An 18,659-nucleotide genomic window follows, 5' to 3' on the forward strand; every position below is an offset into this window, starting at 1 on the left:
TGGAAGCACAGAGACAAACTGATACTTTTGTAGTACGGTCGGAGGGTGAGGCTTATTATTGGTACAGCCAGGATCTGGTTACAACCGGTCCAGGGGCAGTGACCAAGGAACTGATGAATGTAGCCACCAGCAAGGTGCCTCCCCTCGATGTTGACCAGCAACATTTATTACATTGTACCCTATATTATTGTAGCACACCAGGACCTGATAAAGAATACGAACAAAAGTTGTTCAGGAATCCTGCAAATAGACTGGTACTACGGACCCTATACTGGGACACTGAGGGCAACAGTGTAGTGAGTTGTTCGTTACCTCAGGAGTTTTTGGAATTGTACAAATCCAATAAACTACCACATGTTAGCCTAACCAAAAACAAGAATGTTAGGTGGGTAGACTTGGGTGACAAAGTGACAGGATGGGAGAGACTAACTGACTCAGAATTATCGGACTTAGGAGTACAGAAACAGAAACTGAATTGGTTAACACAAGCACGCCCAGCTGTACACTTACAACAGAGTGAAAACAGCTGACTGGCGTTCTTGATAGAAGAAGAAGAAAAAGCTTTGAGTGAAATACCAAATGTTCTTTGGTCAACAGGAAAATCAGATGTAGGACTTATTCGAACAGCAGGGCCAGTAGTTATTACACCAAAATCAGCCTTTAGACCAAGAAAAAGACAATATCCTTTGAGTAAGGATGCGGAACAGGGAATCAAACCTATCATAATGGCATTACTTAAGAAAGGGATACTGGTGGAATCTTTAGATTCACCATGTAATACTCCTCTATTTCCTGTAAAAAAAGCAAACGGGGAATGGCGGATGGTACAAGATTTGCAAGCTGTAAATGATGCGGTAATACCAAGAGCACCTACGGTGCCAGACCCACATACCTTATTAAACGATTTGAAACCGCAACAAAAATACTTCACCGTGGTAGATATTAGCAATGCATTTTTTTCAATACCTATCCACCCTGACAGCCAGCATTGGTTTGCATTTACATTTCAGGGCAAAAGGTATACGTACACTCGACTACCACAGGGATATAGTGAAAGTCCAACAATATTCGCACAAGAGATGGCTAGCAACCTGGCAGGGTTTTCTCCACCGGAGGGCAGCCAAGTACTACTTTATGTAGATGACATCCTGCTTGCAGCCCCTACCCAGCAGCAGTGTAGGGAAGATACAATAGCATTGTTGAAATTCTTAGCTGAGCAGGGGCATAAAGTGAACAAACATAAATTGCAACTTTGGAAAGAACAGGTTAAATACCTGGGATATGTGATATCCAAAGAAGGTAGAACATTAGATGAAGATCGGAAAACAGCTATCTTACAAGCACCTAGACCAACTACCAAAAAGGAAATGATGTCCTTCTTGGGAGCGACTAATTTTGTCGAAGTTGGATACCAATTATGCTTTAGAAACGGCTCCATTGGCTGATTTAATATTTAAAACACCAATGGCAGCACAAGAAATACTGCACTGGACTCCAGAAGCAGAAGCAGCTTTTGTAGACTAAAACAACTGATAGCTTCATCATTAGTTTTAGGGCTTCCAATTACCATAAGAGATTTTTCCAAACTGTAGATTGTAGGCAGGGATATATGACGTCAGTACTGGCGCAACAACATGGCGGCAACGCCCCATAGCTTACTATTCATCACAGTTAGATCCGTGGCACGATCATTACCACCCTGCGTACAAGCAGTAGTCGCAGCAGCTATGGCAGTGCAAGCTTCAGCCTCAGTGGTATTATTTCATCCTCTCACGTTGAGAGTACCTCATGCAGTTGCAATAATTTTATTGCAAGAAAAATAGCATTTTATCCCCTGCCAGACATCTTTCTTGCATGACCATACTATTGAGTCAACCCCATATGACAATTGAACGTTGTACAACATTAAATCCATCGACATTACTTCCGATTCCTGTGGATGGCACACCACAGCTGCCTACAGGAAGTGGAACAAATAACCACACCCAGACAAGATCTTACTGATGTACCTTTAGCTGACGAGAGGTGACATTTTTTTAGATGGGTCCTGTAGACGAGGTCCTACAGGAAAAACCTAGTGGGTTATGCAGTAGTAACTGATGACGAAATCATAGAAGCACAACCCTGCAACATAACCTGTCAGCTCAAGCAGCAGAATTGATAGCTTTAACACGTGCTTGCACTCTGGCAAAAGACAAATGTGTTAACATATATACTGACAGTCAGTATGCTTTCTCCACAGTGCATGTCTTTGCACAACAATGGAAAAACAGGGAATGATAACATCTACTGGCAAGCCGATTAATCATGCACAATTGATTTTGAACCTGCTAGATTCTATTCAGTTACCCACTAGAATAGCTATCTGTAAATGTGCAGCCCATACCAAACAACAAGATAGAATTTCAAAGGGAATGCTCGGCTGATGCAGCTGCGAAGCAAGCTGCCTCAGACCCAGAAACTGTGCTTTTAAATGAAGAACTACAACCTTCTGAGACTCTTGATTTAGACATGTTGAAAACAATGCAGACATTAGCTACAAAAGCAGAAAAGCAAAAGTGGATAAAACGAGGAGCAATCCTTAAAGAGGGACTGTACATCTCCAAAGAAAAAGCCCATATTGCCATCTAATTTATTTAGATATGCAGCTTTGTTGAGTCATGGGCAGAGCCATGTCTCAACAGGGGGGATGGTACAGTTAGTTAACAAAACATTCCAAACATATGGTTCTGAATTATACACAAAAATTTTGCGCAACATGTCATATTTGTAGCAAGCATCATGCACAGGAGCATTTAAACCAAAGCGAGGAGCTTTCCAACACCACCCTACCCGTTCCATACTATTTGTATGGATTTCATAGAACTGAATAAATGTGAAGGGAAAAAATACTGTTTAGTGATCATAGATATGTTTTCAAAATGGGTAGAAGCTTTTCCAACTAGAAATCCGGATGCAGCAACAGTAGCAAAAGCCCTAGTAAAAGAAATTATTCCTAGATTTGGCATACCGGAAAGAATTTATAGTGACAATGGAACACATTTTGTAAACCAGACAGTTCAACAGCTTGGGAGATTTTTTGGGATTTCTTTGAAAACCATTGTGCTTATCACCCTCAGTCAGCAGGGCTGGTGGAAAGGTACAATGGAATCTTGAAAAACAAGTTGAGAAAATTAATGAGTGAGACTCAGAAAACTTGGATTTGCTGTCTGCCTTTAGCACTGCTGAGCATGAGAACTGTCCCAAATGTAAAGGGCTTGACCCCTTTGAGATAGTGTTTGGAAGGGCATATTGTGTGCCACAATGGAAGGCCCTCATGCCTGCAGAGCTGGAGGCCGATGGCTCATTAGCTAGTTATATGAAGAAGTTATTAACAAATAAGACTGTTTTGCAGTTGAACTCTTTTCAGATAAACAAGAAGCAAAACCAGAGGCCGTGCTGACCCGGGTGCTGGATTTGGCTGAAAATCATAAAGAGAAAGAACTGGGCGAGTCCAAAGTGGGAAGGTCCGTACCAGGTACTATTGGCAACACCCACTGCAGTGAAAATTGCTGAGAGATCATCTTGGGTTCATTTAACCCACTGCAAACCTGTTAAGAAATTTAGTTTGGACATACCACAGGAACAGGATGGCCAGAGGCAGAATGAATAAAAATGTGAAACAACCCCAGAGACATTGGTTCACTGGCCTACTGATCATACACTTAATAACTATGTTTGTAGTAACCTTTTGTTGTTATGGTTTTTCTTGCATATAACTACAGATGTGAAATTAATAAAAGCGTGATGAAGGACTGGCTATAGACTGGCACCCAAACTTTAACACATACCTGGCTATGAAACGAGTTTATGTAGAGACTATGAACGTTTCAAATTGCTGGGTTTGTACTGCAATACCCACAGCATATGGAGGACTTTTGATGTCTGCTGTCCCCTTGGGAATAAATGAAACTTGGGAAAACCTGTTATTTGACACAGGCACTGTGAGATCACAAGACAAAGTGGCATTATATTTGCCTGTTACTCAGAAAGGAATTGTTTGTTTTGTTAAAATGATACACTCCAGGTTGGTTGGAGTAACTGTAACATAACTGTGTCTTACAAATGTTATATAAAACCTATAGACCAAGGTACTAGTTGTAGCACAAATTATGGTTCATACTTAAGCTTGATGAAAACAACATTGAGAGATGTGCAAAAAACTCCTGAAATATATAGACAATTATCTGTTATAGATAAGAAAATGTTTCATTCAGGGTTAACCCGCATCAGTACAAAAGTAGAAAACTGTTATTTTGTTTGTGGGAAAAAGGCCTATAAATGGTTACCTGAGAATTGGTCCGGCAGTTGTTTTTTGGGTTATCTGGTTCCAGCCATAAGACATACTGCAGAATTGCCCCTGGGTAAAATACGTAATGTGAGAAACGTAGCTCAGCAAGCCGAAAATACAGTCAGAAAACCTACTAATCCAGTGGGTAAGATTGAAGCAAGCTGGAAGGATCATTCGTCTGTGAAGGACAAAGAAAAATTGACCCATATGGACTTGGGTGACAGTGTTATATCCTGGGCTGGGATATTCCCAACCTACGGAGCAGTCAAATCAATTTGGGAACTGAGGAAATTGTCAAAACTCCTCGAAGTAATGAGCAATGCGACTTTTTCCGCTCTTGAACTTGTGACTGATGAAATGAATGCAATGAGAACAGTTGTATTACAGAACCGAATGGCTCTCGACTTCACCCTAGCGGCGAGAGGTGGTACGTGCGCGCTTATCAAAGAAGAATGCTGTGCGTACATTCCAGACAACCAGCATGAAATTAATGATCACCTGGAGGTAATACAGCAGGTGTCAGCAATGGCGGAACCAGGCCCAAACCCACTGACGAACTTTTTCCAGAATCTGTTTGGGGGGTGGGGGTCGGTCCTTATGAACATTCTGATTGCAATTTGTGTGGTACTGCTCATAATTGGAGCATGTGTCTGCGGGATACCCTGTGTGAAAAAATTAGTTAAAGACTTAGTTGATGTGTCAGTGACTGAAACTATGTACCAAGATATGGAATTGAATTTGTTGATACCAAGTGAAAGTCTATCTGAAATATAAAACAAATGACTTACTTAGCTGAGAGTCCTTGAAAGGAAAAAGCTAAGAAATGAAATAATACTGTTTATGTTTCAAATAGCATTAAATGCATTAACAGGAGGGAGAATGTTAGAAAAATCTATACATGCTGCTTAGAAAATATATTTACATACATGCTGCCTAGAAAAATATATTTACAATGTGTGCTGCTTAGGAAGATGTGTATTTAAACATTCAAACATATATAAGTTGTGTGATCAAAATTAGATAGAAACGTGTGCTTTAGTTAGAAATAAATGTACTTAAATCCATAAAAGAGAACAAAGTTTGGAAAGTAGTATATAATGCATTTAATTCTGTCTTACTAGAATAATAGTAGAAATAAACCTGCATATTATTGCTTGAAGCACAAGCTGCAGTGTAATCAGAAATTTGACCTTGGCAGCTTGCAAACACAGCCTGGCTCATGTCTTTCAAGTAAGATTATTTTGCAAAGTTAGAAAATAATAAATCTGTTCGCATGTGTGTCCTCTTTCCTGCCTCCACCAGGAGAGTAGCCTTGTGGCACTATCTCTGATAGTGCAGCTGAACTAGGAAGACAAAGAGAGGCATTAAAGAAGACATACATCTATTGTATTCGAACTAATCAGAGAACCTTGAATTGGCTACATCCTCAGGAGGTCATCGTGACTGACCAGGTGTTTGCAAGGCTGTAACATTCACATGGGAAAAGACTTTTGAAAAACACAAATTCAGCACTTTTATGAATTACTATGATGTAAAGACCCTGTCACTGACCACGCCAGTGAGGTGGGCAAAACTGATAATGACATGTATAAAGTTGGTGCCCTTTTCTGAATAAAATCAGTCAAAATTCTATAGAAACTTTGTGTATGGTTTTTTGCCTCCTAATGTACATTAGAGCTTTAAGATACTTGAGTTTTCCTGCATTATTGTTTGTTATTGATTGACATTGTTTTTGAATAACTCAATGATTTTTACAGTCTGACTCTAACAAATTTATTTAACACATGTCACCAGTCATTCACTCTCACATGGACTATCACAGAGTCATACTGGTACTTGTGGTTGAGTGACTTGAGTGTTTGATTGACTTGACAGATCTTGGGACCTGACAGGCAGCTAACCATAACCTGCTCCATATCCAGCCTGGTGAGTGGGACATCTGTGTGTCTCCCTATGGACTCTCCTATGACCATTACATTTGGATTTGTGGTGTTATGCCTTATGGGCTTATTTGTTGAGACACTGGTGCATGTCATATTATGTGTTGTTGTTTTTTGCATTGTTGCATGAGTAAGTGGTTTCTAAAGGCAATGCTTGGGAGGACTCTGGTCTTTTGGTAATTTACCTCTGAGTACCTCCACATATATGGGTTTATGTGCCTTGTCCTTAATTAGTGTGGGAAGTAATATGTGTGTATGCTGACAACCTGTTTGGCATTTGATTTGTTTATATGTGAGAGTCTTGCCTTCAATGTCATAGTGTAACTTAATCTTTCACATAAAGTATTAGTTTGTTTAATAAGTGGTTGTCAGCATACATGAGACAATTGCTGCATTGCCTCAGGATGCCCATGTCCATCAGCTTGCCACAGACATTAAGGGAAACTGCCTGTCCATGATATCAGGTACTTACTGTATGTTTTATTAGGGAAGAGGATGGGTTATTTTGTCAGGACTGTGCTGGTATCTCAGAAACTACAAGGGGTACCATAGGCTAAGATTGACTGATAAGGCAACACTGTTTAATGCACATCTCAGTTGCTCCTAGAGCAGCAGAAAGATTTGGAAGGTTCCACTGACAGTTGTTTAGGGAAAAACGTATGTTCAAGGCTTTTGCATCTATGCAGGGCACTGACAACTTTTGCTACATGGGTTGCAGCACCGCACAAATGCAAGGCTTAAATATGAGCAAAGAGTAACAAGTTTTAAGTTAACTACCAATCAGGAAAGCACCCATTAAGCCTTCTACCAGCACTCATCAACTCAGAGAGGCTAAATCAGCACACTTCTGCCACAAGAGTGCAGAAGAAACATCTTAATATAGAATGGCTGGCTTGGAGCCCATGTGTAAAGAAGACCACAAAGACTAGCTACAACAACCCTAGAACTATCAGATACAATGTAATACAATGTAATTAACTACTTAAAGCGACAGTCAACTGTACATTTTTAGGTAAAGTGCAGAAAAAAACAGCAAATAAATTAAACAGCTGCTAAAATATAACAAGATAAGTACAACAAAATACTTCCATCTTTTCGGTAATGAATGTAACAGGTCAAGGTAAGTGGTGTGTAGTGATTTGTTTTCACCAAAAACATTGATAATGTCTTCAGATTCACTAAGTTTAGAAAGAAGGATCTACTTTTGACAAACCCAAAATGGTGTTTATTGTAAATAGATATTTAGTATTTTCATGTTCTTTTATTATTTATTATTAAATGTATTTGAACTTTTCATTGTGGCTGGTCCTTTAGAGAATATTTTAAACTTTGAGAGGACTTGTATCTATTTGGTGACACTGTGGCCACTTCTGCATGGAAGCCTTACTGCATAGGTCAAACACTATAATTTGTATTAATATTAATTTCACTCAGTATAATTGGGTACCCTTGTAAGAGCCTTAGAGTAGCTGGCTTTGGGGTGTCTGGTGGTATTGTAACTACCTTATAGTCTGGGCAGAAGGGGCATAGCTAGTATATCTGTGACAGCCTTTCCCAGGTGTGTGTGTGTGTGTGTGTGTGTGTGTGTGTGTGTGTGTGTGTGTGTGTGTGTGTGTGTGTGTGTGTAAAAATCAAATATCAAAGTGTGTGTGTGTGTCAGCTACTTGGAGCACTGACATGATGCACTTGTTTCACAGAGAGGGTTCTGGAGGACCTGGCTTTTACACACGGCTGAGGACTTAACCCTACAGCTGTGCCAGTTGGGAGTCTTACTGGGGATCTGGACAGAGGGGGAAACCCAGACCTCAGACTGAGTGTCTTCCCTGTGTGCTCTTAAGGGAAATTGTGCTTGATGCAGAGAGCTGCATCTGGAAATACTGGATATATCCATTTTTGTTCCAAGTAAACATCTCTCTCCAGTGCCAGTTGTGAAGATTCAGGCTCCTTGATTACTGGCTCAGAGTGGGGACATTACCGCTTCTTAAAGAGATATTTTACTGAACCAGATGGTGCATTGGATCTGTCGCAAAATACTTCTTAACAGTTCACTGCCATACTGGGCAATGTGCAGCACTTCCCCAGTTTAAGCAGGCAAACTGCAGCATACAGGACAATTAAAAACATGCTACACTTGCAGCCAGTAGCAAAATTTGACTGTAACAATAGCAGTAGACTTTTCTCTTACTAGGAGAGTACTAACTAAGCTGAAAAAATTACCACAACTCATAAACGCACTACAGAATGTTAAAATTAGCTCTAGTACATTTTAATTAAGAACAAAAAAGAGAAAGGGTCACTTTTCAGGTATAGTGGGATCTGGATCACATTCAAAGTGAGCAGTTGTCCTCAGGCACGTTGATACATTTCCCAAATATTTTATCAGAGAGAAATGAGATTAAAGAATCGTATGCCATTCTGCAGCCTATGTGAGATTATCTTTTTACAGTTCCAGTACTTTAGTAATATTATTAGTTCCTCAAATGTGTCATAATATCTGCTTTATCCGGATTCATCTCTGTTTTCATCACTATAACCTGACATCAAAGTTAATCAGGAAAGTCCTGGATAATAACATCACTATCATCCAAACTGAAAGTACATATTCCAGATTTAAAGTTGTCTACACATTTTATGCATGGGATTTGGTTGAAGATCTTTCTATCACTCACATGACTTACAAATACTGGTTTACCCAATAATGACCACTTGGAGACACTGCAGTCCATATATGACAATTATTATCTTCTTCCTTGATCTTAATGCTCATCAAAGCATCACTGAGTTTGGCTGGGAACATTGTAATCACTGTAAAAGTAATCCCCAGAAGAAGCCATTTTCTGATCAACATGTTATGATTAATAGTGTTAAAAGCCCTACTGAAACCTTGAAAGATAATATCCAAGAATAATCTCATGTACACAACATACCAGTCCACCTCTTATGCTGATGTATTACTCTACAACATAGAGCTGAGTAAGAACGCCAACACCAAATGACAAAATATAAAAGTAAAACACTTTTATTTTAAAGCAAACTATCACTGTTAATGCAATCCTCCTGATATGGTGTAACTTGCAACAATAACCACTAACTCTCACCATCTGCACCTGTGATGTATTGGTGTTCCCGCCAGTGATAGTGTACACTCAACCAGAACTCCTGATATATATATATATATATATATATATATATATATATATATATATTGTGTTGCAGTATGCTCTTTAGTAACAAGCAATCTTGCCAAGAATGATAAGGTCTGCATACAATATTATGAAACAGTAATACTGTATTACTGTGTAAGTCCTGTCCCACCTGTGCTCCCTACGCATGTCTGCCCTCCTCCATCCCCAAGCAGGACTAACACTGGGTGAGTATTTGCATGCATTGACAATCAGTCCTCAGGGTAGACAAACTTTTTTATGGACACTTTTCAAAAGCCAAAACCCTTTGAAAATAGAAATTACTCTCACATAGGTATTCTGCATTCTGTTTCCAATTCCATATTCCTCTAGTTCAAAGGTCATCCAGTAATCTATTAGTTACAGTTTTCTCCATGACCTTTCCAAATGCACCATCAAACTAACAAATCCTTATTGTCTTTCACTCTGACTTTCCATTTTTAACTAGTAGTATTAGCTTTCATCTGACTTAGCACGTCCTCCTCTTTTTTTCAAACTTTTATTATATAAAGTTATGAAAAACAGGAGTGTCAGTTCTTCGGCAGTTTCTTTCAACAGTTGATTAAAAACCTCATCAGGATCTGGGGCCTTTGCAGTCTTATTGTTTACAAGGTCTTCTTTGATCTCATATTCTTGGACTATGAAGATTTTATTTTGTTAAAACACTGCTGTCTATTTATTTCTGGCATGTAACCGAATCGAACTCAAATTATTTTTAGATGAACTCGCTAATCATCTTATCCTCCTGTAGGGTGAACACACCATTATCCGTAATATCACAGTTTGCTTTAATATTTGCATTTTTCTGTAAATGAAACCTTGCTTCTTGGTAGTTAGTATTATATTTCTTAGACTGTCCTCGTAAATAATTATATCTATGAAGTCCATGTCAGTGTCCTTAGCCAATTTCTCCAGTTTGCTATATCTCTTCATTTATTTTATTATTATTATTCTGAAATACTCTTGGCAAGAAAAAATATGTCTGTCTTCATCTGACATTTTCTACCTACATCCTGTTGAGACAGAATGCATGAAATATTTGCATACACAACACATGTAGTGTGCTCTAAATTATCAGTTCTGACAAAAAGTCAGACAATGAAAACTGCAACTATATCACAACTGCCAAGATTAAAGTACTGCAACTATATCACAATTGCACAGAATAAAGAACTGTTGCCTTTAACCTTTCATAGTACTGCACTGTGCCTATGAGCTGCACTTATTTATTTTTTTCTGGAGTGGGCAGTATTTTACATGTTGCATGTGTGAGTTAAACATTGTTGCTTTTTGTTGAAATCACTTTATTTGATGTTTTGCTCTGTCAAGTGGTACTTCTGTTTCTCTGAGCGGCACAGTTTCCTGAGTCCCTTCTGGAAAATCTAGACTATGTTTTCAAAGTACTTTATTTCTTTTTTATTATGTTGAAACAGACAACAGCTTAACGGTCACCTTTATACTGACTAATGTACAAAACTCCTACTTCCCAGTAATCCAAAGACTCCACAGACCTAAAAATAACAACTGGTAATCCTATGAGCTTAAAGCTCTCCTCAAACTCAGAGACAAGGCATGGCGTTCTTGGAAAGCACTTCCTACTAATATAAACAGACAGCACTACACCCAACTATGTGACCATACCAATCAATGTATATGCTGTCATAAAAGTCACCTGATGAAATCATACCAACCCTCACTAATAAAATCACCCAAAAACTTCTAGAAGGAAGTCAACCATCTTACAGGACAGAAGAGCCTTCCCTCCATGAATTCCATATCCTGTTAACTTTCTGCCTCTGATTTCCCTTCTAATTTCAGCAATCATCCCACCCCTTTTTCTAGCCAATTCCGTATTTTATCTATCACTCCCATCTCCCATCATAGGTTCATAAGTTCAGAAGGTAACTACTAGGCTAGTTGCCCTTGTGGACCTTTTTAAGCTTAACTAATTTCTTTATTTATTCTCAGACTAACCTATCCCATTTGGCCGGAGATTGCCCTTACCCATCCCATGGTTGATACATATTTATTTTCCCTAATGATAATAACTGGGATCATACTATAGATAATTTGATGTGACCCATACGTGTGATTAAGCATTTAGGAGCTGCCACTGTTCATTAGTAGTGCAGGGGGCAGCCCTGGGGCAAATTTTCTGTTTCCCAGCCATATATCCAAGTTGTGCTTGAATATGGACAGGAATAAGCTTTGTTTTATGTGGATGGGGAGACTGTTTCAGGCCAGTGGTATCCTCTGCAAGATATACCTGTCCCTCCAAACCACTCTGTTGATTTTGCAGAAGAGACTTATTTCCCCAGACTGACTATTTCTGATGCCGTTTGACTTTCTGATGTGCAGTAAATCCATCAGTAATGGGGCAGATGATGCCACGTATACCAGACACAGGCCACCTCTTAGTCTGTAGGAGACCAAGTACAGTGACAGAGCTTTGAGTCGGTCCATGTAAGACATGCTGTTTAGGCCTTGTATCCTTTTACTAAAGTATCGCTGTAGGTGTTTCAGTTGTTGCATGTGTTTGGACACATACATGCCAAAGGGGGCAACATTCTCACTGGCTAGCCTGATGAGGGCTAAGTGAAGCAGGACAATGACATCTTGAGCTGTAGACACAATCTCTTTGTTTACAAGCTATGAAATATACAGAAGGACTTTCTGACAACAATGGACACATGTTGGTTAAAAGTTAGGTCACTGTCCACATAAGTTCCCAAAGGCTGAACAACATTCTTAGAGGCGTATTGCCAATGTGGTAGTTTCCTGGAATAGAAACTTCCCAAATGATACAGTAGTGCATTTTTTGGCATTTAATTTCAGTCCATGTTCTTGACACCAGTTATTTATTTGGGACAAACCTTCCTGCATTTTGTGATTCAATGACTGCTCCTACCCTCAAGTCATCTGCAAACTTAGTCAGCCAGAGTCCTTTGGTATTGGATTTTACTTCAGAAAAGTAGAAGCCAAAGAGGAGAGGTCCTAGCACAGAATCCCCAGGGGGACTCCACTGGTGGCTGGTCACTTTGTGGAGGAAACTTCTCCTATTTTGATTTCTTGCACCCTATCTGTGAGCCAGTTGTTAATCCAATGGGTGACATAAGGGGTTTATTTTCAGTTTATTTAGCTTTTCTACTCTGCCTGAGGGGGGACTTGTGTCAAAAGCTTTAGCCAGGTTGAAATATGTGGTGGGTACCATTTTGTCCGGATCCTTCCCTTTGGTGACCTTTTCAACAAAAAAACATCCATCAGGTTGAGCAAGCATGACCGGCTCTTGATGAATTTAAACTGAGATGGGTTTACAGATTCCCCATGTCCTTACTGATTAGTTCCATGATAAGTATTTCCATGGCTTTGCATATGAGGCTGGTCAGATTTATGGGTTTATAGCTACCTGGGTCCATGGCAAGTCTTCCCTTATGCAGGGTAATGACTGCAGCTGTTCTCCATTTGTTTGGTACAAAGCCTGTATGGAGACAGAGATTTAACAATGTTGTTAGAGGTATGGCTAAGTCATACATACACACATCTTTTTACTCTACTTCAGAACTACCACATCCAAGGACATCCACATTCTGCTTGAACAGATTAAACTTGGTTGACCCTCCTGGTACCAATAACCTTCTCCCATTATTCATTTATCTATCTTTCTATAGACAGCATCATAACCTCATTGAAACATATCGACAACCCGTGTATTACACTTAATATTATGCAAAATATATGGAAAATGCCATTGTGAAGCCTCTCCCTAAGAAACTCAATCCTTCCAATCTATCAGACTTTTGGCCCATTTCTATTCTTCCTACCCTTGGAAAGATTCTAGAACAATTACTTTACTTGCAACTCACTTAATATATCAGCTAATACCACCATCTCTATCAAAAGCAGCATGGCTTTTGGCCTGTTCCCACTATATCCACAGCTATCAGGGCACTCAGCAGCAACATTATTCTTGGGATGGACAAAGGCATAATTACTGCAGCAATTTTTATTGACCTCACCAGAGCCTTTAATTTTGTTGATCACAGTTCTCCTAGACCATCTCAGTGAAATAGACATTAGTGATGACAAACTGCTCTGGTTCACAAAGTATCTCTATATCTACCTCTTCTCAGTTAATTTCAGTTCACCAGCCTCCGCATCTGTCCCTCTGCAGAAAGGTGTCCCTGACATCTCCTCTTTTCTATCAACATAAACAAGCATTCTTTTGACTTACTTTGTCTTTCTCTCCTGCTTTGTGCTGATGACATGGTCATATTCTGCTCCAACCATTCTGTCTCTTCTCTTGAACTTTTACTTCAGGTTGATTTTCATGCCCTTATTCAATGGGCCTATGATAAACAATTACTACTAAACTCCTCTAAAACAAAAACAATGCATTTTGGCACTAGGCAAAAGCTTACTTCTATTTCTATGCCTCTAAAAATCCTCAATAATTTTAATAATGCTATTGAAAATGTCACTTCATTCAAATTCTAAAGTTGGGCCCCTTCCTAAATGTCCAACTCCATCTGGACTACATGTACAAAAAATCAGCTGTCTCCTATTCGGAGCTAATAAGATCTCCCCTTTTCTATCCACAACCTGTAGAAATGCCATCGGTAAAGGTATCTTACTGGCTCAACTAGAATATTGTCTTTCTTTAATTGCTGCGGCCTCTAATCAAAATATATCCACCATTCAGTCTATCTTAAAAGCCATTTGCAGATTCTTCACTCTCTCTGCAGGAAATGAACGCCACTGCAAATCAACTGAAAAAAAAAAACTAATTGGCTAAGTGTGATAACAAAGTGCTGACTCTCTACTTGCCTTTAAACTATTTAAATTTATCAAGTGTGACCCAGAACTTCCAGACTATTCAGAGATGCACCAACATACTACCTTAGAAATCTTAACCATTCTGGTCCTGTCCTCCAGACCCCCCAAACTAGATTTCACTGCATAGACCATGCTTTCTCAGTTATTGGACCCAAACCATGGGAATCTCTCCCTTCTTCTGTTAAAGATTGTTCCTCTTAACCCATTTTCCAATTAAAAATACAAACTCATTTCAAGACTCTAAGAAAATGCATCTGCTATATCTCTCATCATATAACTTGACCTCTGCATACTTTGCTCTGACTCTACTTTTGATTCTGGTTATTTCAGCCTGCCAGCTCTGATTTCCAGTCTGTATATAATGTATGCATGTATGTATACATATTGTGTTTTGTCAGGCATTCTGTATATAATGTCATTTATATATTGCTTTTATACAGTCAAGCCAACTATGACATGCACTTTGCATATAATATATGTATACATTTCATGTTGTCATTCACTCTGTATATAATGTCATTTATCTATTGTGTTTACCCCGAACTGTGAAATAGGACTACTGGAATCAGTGTTCTACCCCAGTTAACAAATTCAAAATTAAATAAAAAATAAAATAAAAGTGGAGTGCAATGAGTTGGTAGATGGTTTACATATTCTTTTTGAATTAAATAATTTCTGTGCTTTGCAGGTAAGGAAAACTTAAGTTCCATTATGAAACTTCGAGTAACTAAATGCAACCAAACTGTATCACTGACAATGCTTGAAATAAACAAGGGGTAAAACATGAATAGTAAGCATTTTTTGAAGTCAAGCAAACCCCCTGTACCCACAAAGTGAGAGGGATGGGTAATATCCCACACACCCAAATGTATGTGTACCAAATCTGTGATTATACAAGCATGACAAAGGGAGAAATCTCCCAAAAAAAGGAATCACTGCTGGTACACATGTGCACATGCGCGTGCACACACACACACACACACACACACACACACATACACACACACACACACACACACACACACACACACACACACACACACACACACATACACACAACACACATGCACGCACACGTACGAGTGCACACACATAGCAACTGCATCAGCAATGCATTCCAGTGGCATAAATTCATCGCATTTTAATCCTCTGTGTCTTGTAACTTATGTACTTACTGCTCAGGGAAGAGGAACTTGGGAACCTGTTGAGAAGACATAAACTATGAGGATCTTTTTCTATAAATTATGCTGGGGTCATTTATATTTAAAGAGATACATTGTGAATAACAAAGTTCCTGAAAGTGCTACCATAAAACATGATAAAGTCACTCTATCCAGATCACCCACAAGGAAATACACAAACCTACAAAAAATTCAATATCATATAATAGTAGCAGGCACTCTGTGTTTGAGTATTATTGTGACATTATAAATGGAACAGGGATTTTTCACATAGCCAAACCTGACTGTATTCTGTGATCATGATATGCAAGCTGTAACAGTAGTGCACTCGCCATTTCAGCTACACGTGCAAGAACTGGTCTTCTGATTTTCATTTTGCCTGTTATTGTATAGAATACAACCTAGTCCATATGAACAATAATACATAAATATCCATGAGTTGTTCCTAACTCTAAACTTAGTAGTCAGTGGTTCACAGTTCCTGACTGAGGATTTGCCACTTCCTTATAGTACAAAACTGCATAAAAAGTACAAAAATAGATGTATGAATTATATCATTTTTTATTCTTATTTCAGATGCTCCTAAAGGCCCACAAATATCGATTGAACCAAAAAGCCAGACATATACCACAGGACAATTTATTACACTGGTATGTTCTGGCCCATCTGCCCATTTTGTTAAAGGTTACTCCTTCTTTGAAAATGGAAATGAAATCTGCAAGGAAATATCATCAAACAACCAGTGCAAATATGACCTTCCAGGAAGCGATGCTTCTACTACCACACTAACGTTCACCTGCATCTTTAAAATGGAAGTGTGGGAATGGCTTATTCCTTCACAAAAGAGTGAACCTTTGCATTTGCTAGTGAATCGTAAGTAAATGCAACTATAATCAGTTCTCTTTATCATATGCATTCAGTTGTACAAACATTGCTGCAGCAAAAGTGCTAAATGACAAAATATTACATCGAATTATTCACTTGACTTATAGTTCATGGAATGTATACTCTTCCTGTTTTACTGAGAATGCTGAAGAAACTTACACTGTTACTAATGCTAGCTGATATTTACTGTTACAGGAAAACAACCTTAGGAGTAGTTTCTTGATTAACCATGGTGAAAAACATGCCCAATAGCAAATTCAGAGGTCTGAAAACTTTGCCATGTAAAATACAGATTCCTGGATGAAAGCCCAGTTGTAAAAAATGGAAAACTTCACATGAGAATTTCCAACAACAATTAACTCCAATCACATTTAATGAAAAATTATGGGATGAAAATTAAAATGCCCTGGGCATTGTGTGATGGCTTCAGTGTACACACCGCTAACTTTAGAATACTAACACTGACATTTCATACCCTCAGTGAAAATGGGAATACTTGGTTAAATAGTCTGCTAATTTTTCTGCTCCTGTTTACTTTAGCTGATGAATTCCTATTCAAAGAAATAATAAGATGAAATGTTTAATTTTATAGATTAGCAAATTTGCAAATAGTCCAAAAATCATAGAACTATATTCCAGCAGCTCATTGCAGTCCATATCATACTGAGATAATATCCAGTACTAAATTATTAGGGGTTATAGTAGATGACATGATGGCATTTTAACCTCCACATCTAACAAGCAGTCAAAAAAAAAAAATTAGAAATTAAGTCTTCTATATAGAGCCAAACAATATATGACTGCAAGTAACCGGATAAGATCAACATCTACCTACCCACTGCCTACACTTCTGTATGACTCTCCTATTTTTATCAAATTCCAGTCCATCCTGACAGCTAAACTAGAGTACTGTTATAATAAAATAAACAAATTTTCTCCCAACAAGGCATACTCCACACATCACTGTATTGCCCTCAGACACCTTGTATTGGCTTGAGCTACCTCACCTCCTCACCTTCTCACCTGCTCTCAACTTCAATATGCACACATATTAGTCTTTCATCCTGAAAAATACCCCACCCTAAATGGTATAATATAACTCAACTCCACCAGTAGGGCTCTACAGTCTACTGACAGACATCTCCACTCAATTCACAAAGTTTACAACAAAACAGAAAATGATCTTTACTCCAATTGTATCTCAAAATCCTAGAACTCAATTCCCTCTCCAATCAGACTTCTCAGCAATACGTCTTCAAAGATAAATTAAAATTGTTCCTGCTTAACTCCTCGCTATGTCCCTGCTCTTCCCTAGGCTAAAATATTGCTAAACTACTTCTGTTATATACAGATACACATTAGTGACTATCTCTTCTCTTTTATTTTACTGTCTTCTAGTCTTCTTATGACAAAATGCTTACAATTATATGAGATCTAACGTACTACTACTTAACTGCACCCTTTGCATGTTGCTACAAAATATACTTGTTTATTTCATAATACATCTACTTTATTCATTCTCAATTTATATGTAATGCTGCTAATGTTACCTGAGCAGTCTGTACATTGTATAAGTACTTCTGTAAGTAGTTCTTGTGGAGCTTTGTATGTAATGCTCTTAAATGTTACTAGTGTGTTTTGTAAGTTCACTGTGTACTACTGGCATTATTTCTTGTGGAGTTTTCCTCCCTGGGCCTCATGTGAAAAGGGGCTTATTTGTCCAGTTAGACTTTCCAGGTAAACAAATGGAAATAAATAAATAAAATCATTCATTTGCACACTTCATATGATCAAGGTGATTCAGGTCATTACTGAAAAAAATATTTTTGATGTTTTTTGCTCTGCTTTCCAATGTAACAATGTCATTTTTACAGTTTACCTTTAAAATCTGCATTTGTTAAAGTACATTTCCATCATCAAAGACCTTACTAGTGCAGTGATATCATGATGGTTATCACTTCATAATATGGAAATCATGTCAGTTGTAAACCTTTTTACAACTTCAGTGGTGATGCTACACCTCCAAGAAAAACGTAGTACTACAGATCGTACTGCTCAAGCTCTAAACACAAGAAATCTGGACAAAGGCTAAAATAATGGGTGGGACAAAGGCCTAAAAATAGGGACAGATTTTAAATATTGCTCTTATAAACTAAAAGAAGAAAAATAAGATACTGCACACCACTCTTTATTAAACGTTAGTGCTTTTGTCCTGGTTCTGTGGACTTCATCGGAATGACAAAGAATGAAACAAACCAGCATATATAGGCTGCTCAAATCACATGACGAAGGAAATAATTAAGTTTAA

General features: G+C 38.4%; 1 protein-coding gene across 1 annotated transcript in view; it reads left to right on the plus strand.

The window, feature by feature from the left end:
- Positions 1–18,045, plus strand: part of LOC122790534 — a 184,477-nt gene extending 166,432 nt beyond the window's left edge. The window contains exon 4 of the mRNA XM_044058083.1: positions 16,043–18,045. Within this exon, the coding sequence (XP_043914018.1) occupies positions 16,043–16,347 (305 nt within the window). The 3' untranslated portion in view covers positions 16,348–18,045. The remainder of the gene's footprint in view (positions 1–16,042) is intronic.
- Positions 18,046–18,659: the final 614 nt, after the last annotated feature.

The sequence above is a fragment of the Protopterus annectens genome, chromosome 16.part0 (assembly GCF_019279795.1).
Source record: "Protopterus annectens isolate FY-2018-M chromosome 16.part0, PAN1.0, whole genome shotgun sequence".
In the NCBI taxonomy this organism is placed as follows: domain Eukaryota; kingdom Metazoa; phylum Chordata; order Ceratodontiformes; family Protopteridae; genus Protopterus; species Protopterus annectens.